Source organism: Vidua chalybeata, chromosome 19 (assembly GCF_026979565.1).
Source record: "Vidua chalybeata isolate OUT-0048 chromosome 19, bVidCha1 merged haplotype, whole genome shotgun sequence".
Taxonomy (NCBI): domain Eukaryota; kingdom Metazoa; phylum Chordata; class Aves; order Passeriformes; family Viduidae; genus Vidua; species Vidua chalybeata.
The window spans coordinates 9,655,469-9,675,526 of record NC_071548.1 but is presented as its reverse complement, the minus strand read 5'-3'; the positions used below and the strand labels follow the sequence as shown (position 1 = coordinate 9,675,526).

The 20,058-nt window shown below is 46.7% G+C and overlaps 1 protein-coding gene and 1 long non-coding RNA gene across 2 annotated transcripts in view; one reads left to right on the top strand and one right to left on the bottom strand.

Annotated features, from left to right (window-relative positions):
• The window catches only part of CACNG4 (calcium voltage-gated channel auxiliary subunit gamma 4), a 43,446-nt gene that overhangs the window by 8,156 nt on the left and 15,232 nt on the right, over positions 1–20,058 (bottom strand). Inside the window, exon 2 of the mRNA XM_053960279.1 lies at positions 2,428–2,511. Coding sequence (XP_053816254.1) covers positions 2,428–2,511 — 84 coding nt within the window. The remainder of the gene's footprint in view (positions 1–2,427; positions 2,512–20,058) is intronic.
• Positions 1–20,058, top strand: part of LOC128797575 (uncharacterized) — a 32,262-nt gene that overhangs the window by 1,209 nt on the left and 10,995 nt on the right. The window lies entirely within an intron of this gene.

Genomic DNA, 20,058 nt, shown 5'->3' with positions numbered 1-20,058 from the left:
GCGGGAGAGGAGGGAAGCAGGAGACAGGGAGGCAGGAGACCGGGGACCAGGGAAGCCGGGCCACGTTTGCCGCTGGGGATGTGGTGGCAGCCCGGGGTCTGTGCTGGCACTGGGACATCTGCTGCTCGCTGGGGCCCTGCTCAGGCATGTGAGGGGGATTTTTTTACACACACAGATGGGCGTGTGTTGCCGCGGGGAAGGTTTGGATAGGAAGGGTTTTGTCTGAGCTCCTCTGCACGGGTCAGCTTGTCCCATGCTGTCCTTTGCTTGGTGTTGCAGGGAGCAGCTTGAACATCAAGGGGCAAAATCCAAACTCCTGCCTCTACCCATTCCCTAGACCAGTCTCCCAAAATTAGTCATTTTTTGTCACTGATTTCCATGGGGTTTTGAAGCAGGGCTCGATCCTACTGGCACTACAGTGTTTGCATTTCTCTGAAGCCCGAGTTAATTTGGGGGCTGTGGAAGAGGCTGAGACCCCTCATGCTGCTGTTTCAGGAGCACAAAATACATGTGTGGGTGCCTTTGTCTAAGCCAGGCAGGAAAAAGAAATATTAGTCCCAACATGTCCCTCTGAGAAACTGTGCCAAGAAATTGCCAGAAATAGTGGAGAATGGACCCAGTAGACTGCAAAAGTGTTGCAGAGGGCAAAAACAGGACGGAAGCTCTCACGTCCCCGTGAAACAGGATGCAAATATTTTCCTGTCTTAGACAATGATTTGGTCCCTATTACATATAGGTATGAGCTCATCTCCTCTGGATTAGACATGTTACCTTCCAGTAATCTCTAAATCAACTCTGTGCATGGGAAACTGCAGTTTTCTTATGAAAGTTAAAGCCACGGAGCCTTTTCTCCATGCAGACTCTGTGAGTCTCCCTGCTCTGCGGCGGGGGAGACACCGGAGACTGATTTTGCAGAAGACATAAAGGGTTGGACCAACTTGTTTTTAAGATCTGTACTTAGTCATTTTTGCAAACAGCTTTTAGGAATACCTGTCACAAGCACACTTACAAACAATTTACCAGTCTCATAGCTTAACGTGGAGCTGGAGACTATTTTTCTCAATTCTCACTTTTCTCCATATAAAGAAGGCATAATGTGCTTTTATCAAGATGTTACTTAATTCCTCTTTCCTTTTACTAATGATGTTTGTTTCCTAAAGCTGACTTGGCATCAATTTAACATTAGTTCCAAGGCTTTGTATGAAAGATAAATTCAGCTGTGCTCACACTCTGCCTTTGCCTGAGCTCTGAAATTGTCACCCGGGTGCTATGACTGATCTAAATCGACAAGAGCAAAGAGGAAAAAACATCTGGGTTTTCTGGTGAGGCAAACTTTTTGGAGATTTTTTTCCTTCTTAATGTCTTAGCAACAAGAAGTTGTTGCCCAGAAGTGAGCAGAAGGGCAGAGTGGTTCTCTAAGTGGTGTTTCAGGTAATGAATATTGTAATTGAGGAGTTCTCTGCCTTGCCAGCAGTGTTGTTCTCTGCTCCCTGATTTCCCAACACCTTGTGAGCTGCAGTTCCTCTCCCTGGCAAAGGGCACTGCTTTCAGCTTGGCTGCTCAGCTCTTTCATTCACAAGGAGCAACAAGGCAAGGAGTCCTCTGGGGAAGGGGAATCTAACTCCAACTTGCAGGCTTCATGGGTGGGTTCCAAGACCTGCCATCAGCTGAGAGAATGGTCATGTGGAGGGGATGAAACAACTGCCCTGATTCCAAGCACCAGGTTGGTGGGTGGAATCCCTTCTGGGGGGAATTACATGCCAGCCTGGAGCAGCAGTGGCTGGCTGGCCAGGCAGGGAAGCCACAGCCCCTGATCATGCTGGGATTTTGCTGTTAGCTGCAGAAATTTCAGCTTCCTTCTTACAGTGCAGTTATTTCACTGCAGGGGGATGTGGCTCACCAGCTGCAAAGGCTGAGGCTTGAGTAAGGGTTAGGTTCAAGCATTTGGTAAAGCTTCCTAATTGGCTGGAAGCCATTCCTCAAACCTGTTTTGTTACACTAACCCTATAAATACTCCCTCTGTAAAATGTCCTTGCTGGTCTGGGCATGATAGCTGCAGTTTTCATTTGACATTTTGTCATATGATGTATAGACAATCGGCACCAAAATTGTGAGCATTCCCCTGGCTGAAGGAAACCCTTGGAAAAAATCCTTGAAACCCCATGGCAAGAGGGTTGGAACTAGATGGTCTTTAAGGTCCCTTCCAACACAAACCATTCCTTGATTCAATGACTCTGTGAAGTGGGGTCCCCAAGGGTGGTGATAGTGTCAGCTGCTGCATGAAGTGGACACGTGGCACCACTGGGCTGTGCAGCCCAGTTTGGGCCAGTCTGGCAGTGAGTGAAAGTGGGGTTGCTCTCTGCAGAAGAAAAGCCCAGGGAAGCCCCTGTGGCCACACCTGCGTGTTAGGTATCACTGCTCACTTACGGAGAAGGTACTCTGAGCTGTCGTGGTCGTAGTCGTTGTCTTCAGGGAAGTGGTTGATCCGGAAACAATGTCCTTTGTAGATTCCTAAATGGAAACAAAGCAAACAGAACCCATAAGGAACAGAACCAGGTAAATGTGCTTTATATAACTGGTCAAGAAACCATCTCTAAAGTAATGAATTTTGGGCTGAAGGAAGGGATAGCCAGGATTCCTGGGCTCTTTCCTTCAGCCACTTATATCGTTCTCTTGAGTTTTTTAATCTCTAAGTGCTTCACTTTATCAGCACTGTGCTTATCTTACACTGAGTTTGCAAACCTTCTTTTTGTTCCCAGAGTAGCTGTCAGGCTGGGTCCCTGCTCCATGGCTGGGGCTCCCAGTGCCAATCTTGCTCCCATCACCCTTCCCATCTCACCCCAGTGAAGTGCCAGTAAATGCTGAATTGTCTCAGGCCTCTTCAATTACTCTCTAGGCTGCAAAAACAAGTCCATAAATCTCTTCCTGCTGCAGTTTAAGCCTGTATGTCCCACTGAAGGTTGGCTCAGCTTTTAATGGCATATTTGTTTAGCTAACTGGGAGCCTGTGCAGTAAAGTCAGAGCATGGTGTGCACTCCTGCTCCCTGGAGAGACAACACCAGAGCTGGCCGGACAAACCCCTGGCTCGACTGGACACCTCAGCACTTTGTCCATGTAGGTAAAGCTGTCCATGAGCATTTTGTGCTCTTTCCTGTCACAGCTATCCACAGTCTGAGCTGCAGTTGGGTCGCTGTGGTGCAGGGAGCTACACGGGGAGCTCTCCCCAGAGAGCTTCCTGCAGGAGTGAGCCCTGAGCTGTGATTGTGCCGTGCTGCTTTCATTATTCATTAACCAGTGCTCTCCTGCTCGGGAGCACATCACCCAGGCTGAGTTATCCCTGCACAGGAGTCTCGGTGCTTACAGCTCGAGCTGGCAGAAGGATTTAAAACCCATCACTTAATACTACTTTAACAGAAGCACAGCTGCAGTCTGTAGGATATAAATGTGGATTTATTTCACTACCTATTACCAATGATTACAAAAATCTCAAAAGAATTACTAATCCGGAGGATTTAAATTGCACCCTGTGAGTGTCAACTGCAGGTTTGCTACTACAGCGCATTAAATTCTTCCAGTAAATGATGTATCAGCTCTAATTGCAGCAATGGCTCAGGCTTTCTCTGCGCAGCACTTCAAAGGCTGGGAACAAGATGCAAGTGGCTCATGTCACATCTGGAAGTGACACACCTGTCCTGGCTGCCAGGTGGGAGAGCACTTCAGCTGGGCCTGCTCCTGCTGAGCCTGTGTGCCTGTGCATCCTGTGCTGGCCACCACGGGCTGCTGCTTGCCACGGCTCTCGGGCAAGGCAATGCAAAACTCAGATTTTAAAGATCCCAGTGCTTATTTTCAAGGCAGTTCACACAACAGAACTGAATCACCCCCAGCATTACAGAGCCTTTGAGACTGGATGGTCATTTCATTGAGTCTCTCCATTAAGGTGTGCAATTTACAGGAAATACATTCAGAGTGTGTTTTTTATCCTATTTTTTAAGGAAAAAAAACTCTAAATAATTTTCTCATCCTAATTTCCTGTGGAAATAGGCGTCTCAATGACTGTGCTTGTATGTGTATGAGTGGGGCCATCTCTCTGTCTGAGGGTGTTGTATTCTGTGTCCTTCTCACACTAACAGAAGGCAAGGTTAGAGGAGATAAAGGGTGAAATCCCTCCCTGTGCTCAGAGAAGCTGTGGCTGCCTCATCCCTGGAAGTGTCCAAGGCCAGGTTGGATGGAGCAGCCTGGGATAGTGGAAGGTGTGGGTGGAACTGGGTGAGCTTTAAGACCCCTTTGAACCCAAACCACTCCATGATTCTATGGTTCTCCAATAAAGGTTAAGGCAATTGGCTGAATTTTTCCAGAGCTGATATAAAAGCAGAAGTATGGCAGGTCACTGAGCTGCAGTGCAGACAGGGAGATGCCTGAAGGAGGGAGCTCTGTGTCCCCACCACAGGCTCCTTTTGCACGTTCACAGTGTGGACATGGCAACAGCCCAAACACCTCCCTCCAGAAACTCACTGAACAGATGAGGAGTCTGCAGGACTGAAATGTTCTCAAAGCCTCTTGTGTTGCAGCACTGATGGACTGATGGAGGGGTTTGGGCTCTGTAAAATGGCTCAACATAATTAAACTGCTGAGTGAAATGGGCCCCTCAGCAGAACTTTCACAGAGGCCATGAAGCCATTCCTTCCACAGCAGGGCTGGAATGCACCAGCAGGACAGCACTGATGAGACCTTCATTTCCTTTCACATGGAAGAGTATTAGCAAGACTAGCAGAGGTAAAAAACAGGTTAATCACCTCTCTGCCCTGTCCCCCTCCCTCAGAAAAATCTGGGTGAGCTTGAGAGTTCCTTTTTATTTTCAGTTTTTAGGAATACTGGGATTGGTCATTCTAATTGGTCATTATTTATCTGGCTAAATTATTATAGAAATTGCAAATGACTGTGAAATTTGGACCTGTGTCAAAGCCTAGGAATTCAAAATATTCAACCCCAGTATTTTTTATGTAGTTCAGACCAGAGATACTGGTTAAGGGTTCTCTCTAGTGTCTGTGATGTTTGATAGCTAATAACAGCAGCACACTGAATAACTTTTTTCTATAAACTTAACAAGTGCAATGTAATTCAGCAACAGCTTATTAAACTCTCAGTGAGGCTTGAAGTTGCTATCAAGAACTCTGATGACCTACACAGTATTGAGGCCTCTTTCAATCCACAAAGTATCTGAAATAAAGGTTTGCTAGGAAAAGTAACAATACCTCTTCATAATGATGGACTTTGAAACTCAGATTTGGCAAAACTAGCTGGAGAGGCTACTGAAGCAGTGGTCAGCTCTAAAAGCTGACAGCAGAGTCTGAGTTGCATTTATACATACAAAATAGGAGCAAGTCAAAGCTGGGCTTTGGTGGAATATTCATCTCCATGCCCTGGCATGTAAAGCAATGCATAAAGAATAAAAGTCATGGAATGGCAGAGGTGGCAGAAAAGGAAAACCTCAATTTAACTCAGTAACAATCATTCTGCAAGCATCTGCACGAGGGCTGAGCTCCTTGAACCTCTTCTCCAAGGCTTCTCAGGAGCTGCCCTGAAGAAATGTGCAGGCAAATGTGGCCACAGGTCCACACTCACTGAGGCACACAAAGCCATTTCCCACCCCAGGAGGGGATGGGGGAGAGAGATTTTCCTTCTTGCTTGAGTTTGGGGATACAGTCCCTTATATCCTTGGGAGAGGAAGATGGAATATTTAACTCCTACTGCTGTACCCACTAGAGAGAGATAAATAAACTGCAATCACTGCCTAACAGATACTAAAATATTGAGAAGCCTTCTGGATACCTCTTGAGAGTGAGATATAATATCCCACTGAGATGCTGTAAGTATTGCTTCTTTCTTTGAATGATTACTGATACGTTTTTAATGATGCTTTTAGAAATACAAATATTAGAATGCATTTTTTCCCCTCATAATAACAAAAACTTTGTTCTGAATTTTGAGCCAGGACTTCAGGATCTGTGTTAATGATAATGAAGAGGTAAATTTTCTGAAGTGTTGTTGATGGTGTAAGAACAATTTTTTTCCACTGGCTGCAGCATACTTAGCTGGCAATTAGGAACTAAAAAGCATTTCTGACTTGGTTCTACTCTGTGTTCAAGGGCTTCTCTGGCAAGGTTAGTACTTCTCAATCTCACTAAGTGTTGTTCAGACAACTATAATTAGAGTGTGATGTACTCAGATAACATGATAAGGGAGGCAACTGTAGTGCCTAAGTGAAGATTAAGCTTTGTTTTGGGGTTTGAGATCTCAAAATACATAAAGGTTTCAACAGCAAATCAAAGTAGTGATCCCAAATTCTGATGATGTACTGCCTTCTCCTTGCTCTTTCTCAAATAATCCTTTAATAATCCTGCCTCTACCACTGCAGATTGTTCATTGGGTTTTTATTTTTTGATGACTGAGAGTGAAGGTTAATGCTTAGGATGCAAATGCTTATTAATTTGGTGGCCATGCATTACATGATCCTGTTACTGTCCATACCATCAGCCATGTCTTTGAGACCAGCCATTTCCTGTGGTTAGTGTTTATCAGTGACAGCATTCCCTGATGCCCTGGAAGTGTTTGCAAAAATCAGCACTGGAAAACAGAGTCCTCAAATGTCTGACAATATTTGTCAATACAAAGCTGGACTTTTGTTTTCTCCCTGCCCTAATCTTGAAAACTCTGCACAACAAGATCTTCCCATAGCATTACTGCTCTGTTGTCATTTAAAATAGGTTTCCACCACTCCAGACTCGAGCAGCTCTGCAGCAGAGGGCCCTGTCTGCGGGGGACTTCTGTCAATAGCGATTTTTGTCTCCCCGTGCTGAGCAGGCTCGCGGGAGGCGATATCTGATAGCAGTGGGAGACTCGGGGAGAGGGGGGCTGAGCTGCTCCCTCCACCATCATCTTCTGCAGCTGCCAGCCCTCCTTTATGCAGAAAACACTGGGTTTGGGACCTGGCAGAGAAGCCTTTCTCGTTTTCTCATGGGACACCAGACATTTGCAGTATCTTGGATCAAACCTCCCCTGCCAACACGCCACATTCCTGTGGCTCTCGAGCAGCTCTGGATACTTGGAGCACACACGTGCACACTATTAATAGTGTGAGGCAGGGGATCCTCCCAGAGGAGTTGCACTGGTGGGATGAGGGCTGTGAAAGTCAGCTGCAGAAGTGGCCACTTGGCTTCAGCAGTCACCTGCAGGCAGGTAAATACACCCACAGCCATCCACCCCAAAAGCTCACCAACCAGCCCATCGCTTTCTGGCAAATGTGGGACTTCTGGGATGGAGACATGGAGTGAAATTATTTTCAGGATCATTTGACAGCAAGTGCTTGCGGAAACAGGGAATACAAGTTGCAAGGAGCTGACTGTATATTAAAAACAAGGCAATTAGTAAGGTACCATGGGAAATTTGGACTGATGGTTCTGCTTGTTGCATCTATTCTGTGATTAAATACTGTGCCTCAGTTCCAGAGCCAGCTGTCAGCCTGATTTACTGCAACACATGAATATCTGAATGTTTAAATGACAAGTTTTCTGAATATATCAGCACAGAGAGGGCTGACTGACAGACAGCGTCACAGACCACGAGAAAAGTGTGACAAGCAGAGTGGGGCTGTTGTAACAGGAGTTGCCTGAACACAGTGTCCATCCCAGCACGTTGTGCAGGACTGGGTTTCCTTAATGGCATGGCTTTACACTTCCCTTGGACATCAGTGGAGAACCTCTATTTATAGGGGTGAGAGTGTCTCAGTGCTGGACTCTGCCAGGGGAGAAGAGAAACAGTTGTGTATTTTTTCCTTAGGAGGATTTCTCTGCTGACAGGTTCTGAAACCCTTTGCTGAGTGATTTGAGCAATAGTGAGCAAAGGAGATCAGACATGCCAAAAAATGTTCATCTCCACAAAAATATCTATCTGTGCACTGTGTTCATTTGTTTGATTTTCCACCAGTACAGCTCCCCTGTCTCACTGCACTGACACCGCAGCACATGCAGCTGCTGCCTTTGCTTTCTTCTCATTCCTCTTGTCACAAAATAACCCTCGAGAAGAGGAATCAAGGGTGCACCTCCTTTTACTTTCAAAACCTGCTTTGTGGTGCTGCTGGTCAGACAGGGGTTATTCTAGTCCTGAGCTCTCCCCTCAGTCCACAAGGAACAGCATTAGATATTTTCCTGTAGCTTGGAACTTTTTGTGTTAAGCTGTCCCAAGTTTGATTATTTGTCTCCTGCTGGTTGCTGAGGGTTTCACAAGCCTGTCCTTAAGTTACTCGAATGAGCACAGATCCCACGAGCCTCTGCCTGGAGATGTTTAATGCTGTCGTTATAAAAGAAATCATGAACTATTGATGCAGGTCATGTGCAAAACACACCTCATGTGAATTTGCTTCTCCACAATGCTGCTGTGAGCCACCTTCATCACTGTGGAGGATGCAGACAGCAGAGGAAGAAGCCTCAGGAGGTTAAATACACATTTATTGGATGTCTGCCTTTGAAAAAAGTTTGGCTGTTGTAAGAGCTGGAAACTTCAAAGCACAGGCTGGTTTTGAGACAGATTCTGTCTGACACCCTCGGAATCCTGCCAGTCCTGGAAATTTGTCCATATGACAGTTTGTATTTTTGTTTCATCCTGAAGATGAATTTGATGAAGAGCACTGCTTGTACCTGGGGTCATTGCCATACTTTTGCCAGGGTTGATCCTGTGTTCGGAAAATGCTCAGGACATAAAAAGAGTAGGACTTTATTCCCATAACTGTGGGCAACCCTGGTGCCATAAACCAGCTGGGCAGGACAAACTGCCTGTGTGTGTTGTGGTCAGGCCAAAGCAAATTCAGCTCAGCTTTAAAAGTTAGAGTCTTTTTTCATCCTTATTCCTAACCATGTTTCTCTACAGGTCTTGAGACTGTGAAAAAAAGAATATTTTGTTTCCCTTATAGAAGTCCTTTTCTTCTTTATTGTTCATTCCCTAACTCAGAACTCATTTGTTTCTCATTGCAGGGAGAGGAACTGCCTACTTTTGGGCCAGATTCTGATTTCCCTGTACTGGACTCAAATCTGTCTCACCCAGTGATATCAGAATCTGGCCTACTCCCTTTCGTTTGCTTCCCATCTACTTCCTGGGCAGAAAGACAATTATTTTAAAATGTTGAAATGTATGAAATTTGCCCCACTTTCTTCCTTAGGAGCTGTCATCTCAAACAAACCCTTTGGGTTCTTCTTTTGATCTATTTTCAATTGTCTGGTGGGCAAAGCAAAACTCCTCCTACAGTCTCTTATTTTCTTATCTTCTGCTGTGACATGAATTTCCCCTTTTTCCAGTCCTCCCCCTCTGCTGCCTACAGACCTTCCGCTGCTCGGAGCTTCCTGGCAGTCCCCTCCGTGTCAGGTGAGGAGCAACCACTCAGGATTTGCTGCCTGCTCCATTTTGCTCCTCTTTAGGGCTTTTAAAGGCAGAACACCTTCCTGGTGTGCTCAGCACCTCGGGAGGGCTCCCAGGAGCTGGAGGAGCCGCCGGAGCAGCTGCTGCTGCCCACGCACTGCAGAGGAGCTGGGGCTGGCAGGGAGCTCTTGCCTGGCCTTTATTTAGTGCTCCCCATTCCCCTCCAGCCTGGCAGGAGCACGTTTTCTCCAGGAACAGGTCTTGGTTCATCTTGTCATTGATGTGCTCACTCCATTCTCTTCCCTTCACATAGTAAATGTTCCCTCCTGTATTTACTGTAGGCTTTCTGTGAGAGAAGAGACTTCTTACACCACGAGTCTCCAGTATTTAGAATATCCTGATCTGCTTTCCCCAACTTGCCTGCACTCTGGCAGTGTGGTCCCATTCCCTTTTGCTGCCTGCAGCCTCTCCCTGGTGCTCCTGCACAAAGCCCTCTCTGTTGGAGGAGAGGCTGCTGACAGCCCTTCTTTCAGCCCAGCCCCACAGAAGGAAGGCTGTGCTGCTCTGTCCTTGCATTGCTGTTTTTGCAGTGCTCTCAGACTGCAGTGGAGCTCATGCCTGGCGTGGCAGAGGAGCCACCTCCACTGCTCTGAGTGCCAACTCCAGAGCTGCAAATAGCGACTGGAGAGGTTCCTGTTTGGGCAGGTCGACCTTCATGGCACAGCCACCCCTTTTTGAACACTCCTGAGTTTCCTGTGGCCTTAGCTGATCTCCTCCAGATGCCAGGGGATGCTCACTATTTCCCAGGGAAGTTTATTCCATAGCAGAAGGGGTACTTTGCTTAGGAGGTAAAAAAAATCCACTGCTCATGGAACAACAGAATGGTTTGGGTTGGAAGGGACCTTAAAGCTCATCTTGTCCCAATCCCCTGCCATGGGCAGGGACAGCTTCAACTGTCCCAGGCTGCTCCAAGACCTGTCCAACCTGGCCTTGGACACTTCCATGGATGGAGCACCTCTGCTGTTGTGGGGGGGGGTGACTTCTAATTCTGGCAGGAACAATTTTACTCTCTGAGCAAAGTACTCTTGGTTTTTGTGACATTCTGCAATCCAGGATGCACCAAGCACTATTTTATACAGCCTGGTAAAGCATCTCTAGATTCTGGATCACCTACACCAGAAGATATCCCAGGAAATGCCTACAGAGGCTCAGTCACTTATAATTCATGTGGAAAACACAAAGCCTCAGCAGCTGACCTCCTGTTTTCAGCTGGGCAAATATCATCAGAGATGTTGTGCCTTTGTATTTCTGTGTAAGAAATGAACAGATTCAGAAAAGATGCTTTGCCAAAGATGCCTTTCAAATTCCACGACAGCCTTTTGTTCCATTATAAGATTTTGAGACCTTGAGCGATGTTAGAAAACTCATGGCAGCAAAATTAATTTCCCAAAGATTCACCTCACCTGCACATCTGGGAGCTAATAAAACACATCATAGTGTCTGGCTGCTGTCCTTTGAATTCTCTTCAGTCATTACAAAACTCCTGCCAAAAGTACGAAGTGTCCTTGTGCTACCACAGTGAATACCAATGGTACCAGGGAAACGCAGGGCAGTGGCAGAGCAGGGGAGAGTTGTATGTTACCTGTTGGTTTAGGCTTCTCACTTTCCAGTTTCTTCAAATGTTTGCCTCATCAAGCAGCATTTTGGCCATGGAATTCATGACTGAGGTTATTCAGCAGTGCCCCTAGCCCTTCCCAGCTGCCTTTCCTTGGCCAAGCAGCAGATAACAGAGTGTGCTGTGTAATTCCACAAGCCCTGCTGATGGGTCTTCCTACTACAGTTTGCAATTTTCTCCTGCTGCTTGGATGGCAAAGTGGGGCAAATTTCAGGGGGTTCTGTTTTAGTCTCTTTTGTTGTACCTTTTTACAGAGCTTATTGAGGGAGTGACTCTGTGTTTTCTAGGGAGGAAGTCTGACAAACTTCCACCCCTGATGCTCAGTTTGCATTTTGTAAATTAACAGCACAGGGAAATAGGGGCAATCCCTCAGCCTGGGTATGCCGTGGTTGTTTTGGGGCAACACTGGTGATGCTGTTTGAGGAACATTTTCAAGTCAGACACGAGTCAGCCCTGCCACGGTGAGCGTTCTCATGCCTGGCTCAGTCCCAAGAAACTGTCAACATTTCTGGTTTGTCGTGGGGTTGTTAACTCACTTCTCTGTGTCTGCTTTTCTCTCCACCACCCCGGCCCACACTCGCTGTGCTCTGCCTTCGCACCTCGTCTCGTCCTGCGTCTCCTGCCTCAGTCCTTTATCCCGGCAGCCCAGAAGTTTGTCTCACCACTCACTTCCATATTTTGCTCTGCTGCCACTTTGCTGAGGCTGTTTCTGGGTGGCTGATATAATCCCCCTCATCCTTTTCAAGTGAATTTGGAGCTTGGATAGAAACCTCCATTAGAGTTCTGTAGCTGGTTTTTCCACCTTAGCTAAAATTAGTCTAACACTTGAGGAGCTGGTGTTGGCTTCTTAGGTGAGAGCCTCCATCCATCAGAGCTCTGAGCTGAGAGTCATCCTCCGATGAGTTTCCAGCTCTTACTCACATTCTAGCTCCAAATACCTTAATTTAAAAATGTACTTTAGTAACTGGCAGTGATTTTGGCACAATATACCAGAGACTGAGCTGTTTTTCAGAGTTGTGAATGGCCGCACAGTGACCATCACCGCCCCAACACCTCAGTGTGGGAAATGAACCGCACTGGCCTGAATCTAGCCAGGATTTGCACCAAAAGCTGCTCTTTCCCCCCAGTATTCTTGACCCTGACATAGATTCAGTGGTACAAAGACTCATGCAGGGAGGCTGCTGCCAGTCCATCAGACTGAGAGGGCTGAAGTGCCAAACTGTATCGGGTGCAGTTCTGAGAACAGGCCCTCGTTCTGCCTGGTGAAGTTCTGCAACTGAAGTTCTGAATATGCTGCAAAATGACAATTCATGTTTATTTTCACAATGTCAAACCATGCCTTTTTCCTGCATCTGCACAATTGCAATCAAGTTTCCCTTAAGGGGTAGTTTGGTTTCTACCCATATGGTTTCCCTTCCTTTGGTAAGTCATCAGTTCTCCCTCATTAACATCTGATCAACCAGGGCTCGGTGGCTTCACCTTTTAGGATCACAGCACATCTGCACATCCTGTCCCATGGCTAGGCATTGCCTGGGGGTGGAATTCAAGCAAAAGGACATTGATGTCTCTTTAAAGTCTCTACTGAGTTTGTAATTTGAATCACTGTCATGGTCACCTCTGGGGTGCTTCCTGAACTACCTGAAACACTTCCAGTGCAATGTGTGATGCTTAATCCCCTCTATTTTCTGCCACTTCAACTTTCACATGTGCACAACCTGCAGCTGTTGCCTTCCTGCTCTTAATTTCTACTTTTAGTTTCTCTTAAACTGCCATTTCTCCCCCATTTTCTGAAACATTTTCATTTCACACCAGGCAAGGTTTGCAGCTGGCATACAGCAGTCTAAAATTTAAGAAACAACTCTCCAGAATTCCCCTGGGAAAGCCTTGGGGATATTTGGGGTAACTTGCACAGAGTGCACCTGGTGTCTTCTTCTCTGATGGAAAAACCTTCCAGATCTAGTCAGTAGAGAAAATTATTCATATCATTAATGCTTCATACTATTGATATTTTATTAATAAGGAGATGGTTCATATTATTGATGCAATCAATACTGAGAATTGATAATTGATTGTTCTGATTTTTGATGGTGAGATCTCTTGGTGTAGCAGAAGCTTGCAAGGCACTAAATAATTACCTCTCTGCATTAAATGAGTTATTGTCAGCTCCAATAGCAGGGAATGTCTGTAACCTGACATCTAGAGCTGAACTTTCTTTACAAACTTTCTTTTGGCTCATTCATACATTGCAAAGTTGGGTTTTTTTAATGAAAAGGCATGAAGTTTACACTGGAAAGTAGTGATATAAGACCTTGCTAGCGAATTGATTAGGAATATGCAGGATATTTGGACATTCCTGGAATCTTGTAATGATTCCACATCTCTTCAATCCATGCAGATTCATTGTAAGATGATGGCACTCAGAAAAATAGTTGGATATTGAAGAAGCAATAGGGAAATAACAGTCCATAAATCATCTTAGTTGAAAGGAATGCTTGTAATGTGTCTGTCTTTGGAATGCAGTGACCTTGAGCTGGATCTCCATTCGTTTTGGAGCACACAAATGAGTCTTCCAGGTCTCTCTGCCAGCTTGTTGAGTTAAACATAGAAGCGAAGCCTCTAGAGATTGATCATGCACAGTCAGTGATGCGGGACAGAAACAAGGCAGATGACAACAGGGAATCTAAAGGTTGGGAGAAAGGGTGGAACTGCCAAACCCTGCTGATGGCTGGATTTGGGAAATGCAAGGCAAAGGTCTCAGTAATCATCTACATGATGTACCAGTGTGAAAGACACTCCACCAAGAGAGATTAGTGCTGTGCACACTGTCGAGCTGAATACCCAGGGCTGATATCTAACCTTGGGAACAAATAGCAGAGCTGCTGGAGAGACTGAGCAGCTTCCAGTGGGAGAAAATGAAAGGAACAAGAATATTTCACCATTGTTAAATCCTGGAAGGGAATATAAAGGCAGCATGTAGGATTTTAACTTGAATTAGAGTTACTACTGCCTTGGTTATTCCTGATTCCCAGCAGTGTGTGCAACCCAAAAGGTGCTGCAACTCGTGGAGAAAGGCTGAGAGTAATGTGAAAAAAAAGAGCAAAGGAGCAGAAAAAGAGCAAAGGAGCACTTTGGGGCAGAACATGGAGGAATGGGAGGTGGTTCACAGAGGAGGAGGAAAAGAAGCTTGGGAGAAAGTGGGAGGGAGAGAAAGCTGAGGAGATGGGAAGGGCAGGCAGGGGGTGGCTGGAGGTGAGTGAGGGGCTTGGGAGGAGAGCAGGGGCTTGGCTGATTGGAGGGGCCTGTGGAAATGGGGAGCAGAGGGTGACCCAGGTCCTCCCTGAGATCCCTGCCTGCATCCCAGCCCTGCCTGCATCCCAGCCCTGCCTGCATCCCAGCCCTGCCTGAATCCCAGTCCTGCCTGCATCCCAGTGTTTCTGAATCCCAGCCCTGCCTGAATCCCAGTGTTTCTGAATCCCAGTCCTGCCTGCATCCCAGTGTTTCTGAATCCCAGCCCTGCCTGAATCCCAGTGTTTCTGAATCCCAGTCCTGCCTGCATCCCAGCCCTGCCTGAATCCCGGTGTTCCTGAATCCCCACCCTGCCTGCACCCCATGTCTGCCTGCACCCCAGCCCTGCCCAGCTGAGGAGCCAGTTCTCCTTCCTGCCAGAAGGCAAAGGGATGCACAGCCACTGCCTGATGAAAATTAAAAGCCTTAAACTTTCTAATTCCCAGGACTGATTGAAATGATTGCAGCTAACAAATGACCTAATACATAAAAATGGAGACAGCTACCAAATAGATCTGTTTAAATGAACACATGGAGAAGAGATTCCATTTGGCTCCTGCACCTGAAACTTCCTATTTCCTAATGCAAACTAAGCAGTGACAAATAAAAATGAGGCTGCAAAACCAGCATGACCTCTTTAAGCTTTAATTATTCATGAGAACTGTTTTCTTCTCTGCTGAGATTCAGAGCAACACATTCAAGCGGGTTCCTCTCAGGTTTATGGGAGACGTACGTTCCTTGTTACACCAGCTAATAAATGCAACTAAACACAATGACCCAACAATATTTGTAGAAACAGCATTTGGGAAAATGTGTTTAATGAATCAGAAGAGCCTTAATCTAGTCAGTCTTGAAAAGCAAAACATATCATGCAAAATTACAATGCACCAAAGCACAGACTCATAAATATTTTATGGTCGAGATTTCTGAGTTTACTTTCAGTATTTCAGGATTGTGTTCTACTATGAAATGTCTCTACCTGCACTGGGGAAGGGCAGTGGTGATGGGAGCTTTGAGCAATCCAATTTAGAATCCCAGAATTTGCTTTAAATAATGTATGTGAGACTCCCAGCCCTTACCATCATCAGGCACATCTGCCATTGTAACCAGAATTGCTCCCTGCCTTCTGCTGTCCTGGGATGGCATGGAAGAAGCCAGGAATATTTAGAGCTGGGAGGAGAAAACCAAAACATTTTCCTTTTGCTGGGAAGACTGGGCAAAGGACGGGTGCCCCGTGCCTGGCTGTGGTGTCTGTTGTGCCACTGACTCCCTCAGCCCTTTGTGTTTCTCCCTGCCCTTGGATAACAGCACCCTGGGGACCTGATTTCCCACTGAGTTTAGAAAGCAGGGGAGGACCAGTCTGTCACCCCTGCGGTGACACCTCCTGCCAGATCCACATCAGGAGCCATGCAACAACTCTGAGTGCCCAGGAACGCTGCCATGCCCAGGGGGAGATTTACAGCTCCTCTCCCCTTCAGACACCTCATCTGGCGTGGTGCAGAGCTGACAGCTCCTCATTTCCATGGAGTGCAACCTCCTCTTCCTCCTCAGGAGCCTGGGTGGGCTGTTTGGGGTCCCTCAGGCTGAGTGTCCCAGGGCAGTGTCCCTGCCAGGCCCTGGCAGCCGGGCAGAGGCAGCCAAGGGGCAGCTTTCCAAAACCCGCTCGACGGGGCCGTGCTCTGGTACTTACTCAATCTTTACAACTCAGTGATATGCTGCCAATATATTTTTGCCAAGGAGACAAAAATACGTCTCTTCTTCCTACTCCCTCAGCCTATGAAAAATCTCAGTTGTGTGCGCGAAGAGACGCTCTGTGTGTGTGTGTATGTGTGTATATTTAGAGGGGGGAAAAATAGAGTTTCTGTTAACTTATTTTCCAGTTGAAAGTCTGCCTTGTAGCCAGGGAAGCACTGTTTTCATTGGTTATAACTTTGGGCAAAAAAGCCTTACTTTGTGCTGAGCAGAAATGGCAGTGAGGGAAGTGGGAGCAAATCCTTTGACTTCTCCATGGTTTATGTTCTCTGCTTGAGGATGGATGTCTGATGGCTTAAAAATAATTTGGGGATTGATGGGCCCTGTATGAGCAAAGTTGCCTAATAATGGGCAAAGAAGAGAGGCATGATCCTTGCAGGGTGGTGGGGTTCAGCTCCCCAGGGGCCTGAGGGACTCCAGGTGTTTCACATGTTAATTAAGACTCTTCCACCCAGCCATGGCTTGGAATTCCAGCTTTGTTTTCTGAGTGGTTGGGGTCCTTTAAAACCACCTGGTACAAAAAGGAGGGACTTGAGGCTTTTTCTAAGCTTCCCAGCAACTTTACTCCAAAAAGGTATATTCCTTTTCCCTCCTTCCCCTCCCTTTCCCCCCAGACCTTGCATGACTTCAAGGCATCAAATGTTAATGAAAGTTTGCCAGGCTTCAGGGGCTGTGAAATGGAAGTTAAAAATCCTGCACTATAGGATGGCTCTAAAAATACTCAGTCATGTCGAAACATCACCCAGCTCCAGCAGCTCTCCTGCACCCAGCAGGATGCAGCAGGGCTTTCTCTCCCAGATAAGCTCTGGACAAAGTTTGCCCAGTGACTGTGGATTACTTCTGCTCTACAGACTGGAATCACCGGGTTAAGGCCAGCAGATACCTGCTGGGGACTGAGGATCTGCTGCATCAGTGAACTCTGGTGGTGCTGCCAGGGCAGGGATGGGCTGGGCACTCCTGCACTGCTGCCTCCAGCCAGAGGGCTCTGAGATGGGATGTCCATCCCTGGGGATGAGCACAGCCCCAAACAACCCTGTGGGCTGGAAAGGGAAGGTCTGATGTCAGCCTGCTCACCATGAGGGTCCAGCTCCTGACTCTGCTCTTCAGTGTCATTTGTTGTCCAGGGTGCTGGGGTTTATAGGCTGAGCTTTGACTTTTTAGGCACAGCATCACCTAAACTCCTCTGCAGACCTAGTCCTGCAGGCTCTGGAGCAGGAGAGACATCTGTGCTTTCCTGCAGCAGCTCCCTACAGTCCTACCCAACATGTCCTGCTAACCTGCAAATGCTGGATACACCAGGGGTCCCTTCATGGACTTCTGGGGGGCTCCAGCAGGGATAGTGCCATCCCCTTGTGCTTTAATGTGGTTTTTATTGGATTTTTTTTTTTTTCTAACAGTGTTCTCATGAGTGAGAACCTGGGAGTTGCTTTTCCCACACCACAGCCTCCTTTTTCTTCTCAGAGAAGTGCAAAGTCCTTTCTCCCCATGAAGCAAAGGAGGAGCCTGAGCACCATGGCTTGGATGGTGATTTGAAGGCCAATCCCAGCAGGGTGTCTGAGCTGTTCCCATCACAGGAGGAGCCACGGAGGCTGTGACAGCTGCACCTCTGAGTCACACAGCCTGATGAGCCCCTGCTCCTGGGGGACAGCACTTTGCCTTTGGCCTCCAGTGACTCCAAACGACGGCTCAGAGCTCAGCAAGATGTCTGGACCCCAACCTCTGGCTGTTCCCTGATGACCCGTGCCCAGGAAGGGACAAGGGACACTCAGAGCGTGTCCCCAGCCCACAGTGCAGGGATGCAAGGCGGGGCGCATGATCCAGGTGTGTGCAGAAAGTTCTGTGTGCCCAGGCCTGGCCAGGCTGCCTGGCCACGCCCCAGCCCTGTGTGAACACATTGCACAGGCTCAAATCGCTATTTTTGAGCCAATCACTAGAAATAATTCATGTATGTGCAAGTTAAGATTCTGCTTAAAAATTACCCTCTGCCTCCGAAACTTAAAACCTGAGACATCTACAGAGGCAGATGCAGAATTTCATTTTACAACTTTCTTTCCAGCTGTTATGGTAAGCTTAGAACCTCATCCTGCATTTCTTCACTTTAAGGATCTTTTTTTCATTCAAATACCTCCACGTTAATGCTGGCAGGAGCCGGGGCAGGTGCAAGTGTTGTGAAGAATCTGCCCCTTTTACTGGACTAGATAAAGTCTTGCACCAATTGCCAAGATCCATGATATTTCTTAAAAGGAAAGTTCAAGTAATAAACATTCAACTTTTAAGGGCTTAACAATAAATTTGTGCATGTGTCATTAATTTATTTGATGGTATGAACCAAGGTTTTGGAAAGCTCAAGGTGCAGGTTTGTGTGTGTTAACTGTAAGCAACAGTGCAAAAGGAAAATGCTTTTTTATCCATATGAGCTTCTGTAAAGTGTGTTCTAGCCTTAGGAGAGTAAACATAACACACACACACACAAAATGTAATCATTTAAACCTTGCAGGAAAGGAAGAAGGAGTGATGGCAACCTCTGAAATGATAAATGTATGGATTTATTTCACTGCCACTATGGGGTTTTAAATTAGTTTTATTTTTCTTTTATTTCTCCTTGTTGACAAGCAGGGCTGCACTGCTCTGCAGATCTAATGTTTACAGATAAGGAAATATTGAAGGTCAAAAATTCTATTCTTAGTTATTCTTGTATAAGGTAATCTCCTTGTGCTGGTACAATGCAGAGTGATCTCATGTCGCCATGGGTACCTGAATCATGCCTGTCTAACAGCAACATTCCCCATTCCCATCCCCTCCCCTGAAGTTCTTACGTAGAAAACCCAAAGATATCTCCAAGAAAAGCTTCATGTGTGATGCAAATGATGGACTGGAGCAAACACTTCCCTTTGAGACAGTGCCCTGTGCCAGTACCTCCCTCATGCACAGTTGGGGTGATGAATTAGTTTGCATTTGACTGTGACCAGGAAGAATTTTGCCAGGAATGCAGGCTGAATCCAACGTGTTATGAGTGTTCATTTAATCCCTGCAAATAAACATCAAAACTGATAAATTCAGAAGGGTAACTTTGTCCCTCAGATGGGTGACTTTGTCCCCATGGCATCCTCGGCCAGGGGGATGCACAGCAAGCTGAGCTGAAATCCAGATTTTGGGGGGGAGAAGCGACACCAGCATCTGCCCACGGCAGATCATGGCAGGGAGGAGGCAGGGGAGCACAGAAGTGTGGTGAAAAGAAGTGAAAAAAACGCCAGAGAAACATTAATTACGTCTTCCCATGTCGCTGTAGGTTCAGCTCAGTGCTCTCTAATACCCACAGGATGTAGCTTTCCTTGGCAGTTCTGTAACATCTAAAGGGAAGAAAAGAAACCAAAGAGGAAGCAAAGGGGGCCTTGGTGGTGACAGGGCTACAGCTCTTTGAATGCCAGCTCTTCTCCCTGCTGCAGCATGGAAGCTTTTGGTCTCTGCTTTGAGCCGATGTGGATGGAGCAGGCACATGAAAGACCAGCAGCAACAGCTGCTAGAGGCTGACAGCAGGGCTGTGGATCAGGACTTCTGCCTTTTCCTATAGCAATGGAAGGGACTGAAGTCTAAATCTGGGTCTTTGTGCTCACAGCCTTGATATGAACTTATTTTAAAGGGAAAAAAGAAACCCACAAGAAGAAGAATACTCTCTGGGAAGGGGGATTGAGCACTGTGAGCTGCACATTCTTCTTAACATCAGGATTCCTTTTTTACTAAACCATTTCTGACCTCAGCAGTGTGCAGCAGGCAGGAAAACCAGGTTGGACTTGGAGCTTCTGGAGACAGGATAGAGGAAATCAGATAAACCAGCTTGTACCTAGCACCTTGCTGTGAATTAGGGCTGTCCTTGTGTTTCACTTTTGTACAATCAATTTTCAGAATAAAAGCCTTTCTTCTACACGGCCAAGGGTTTT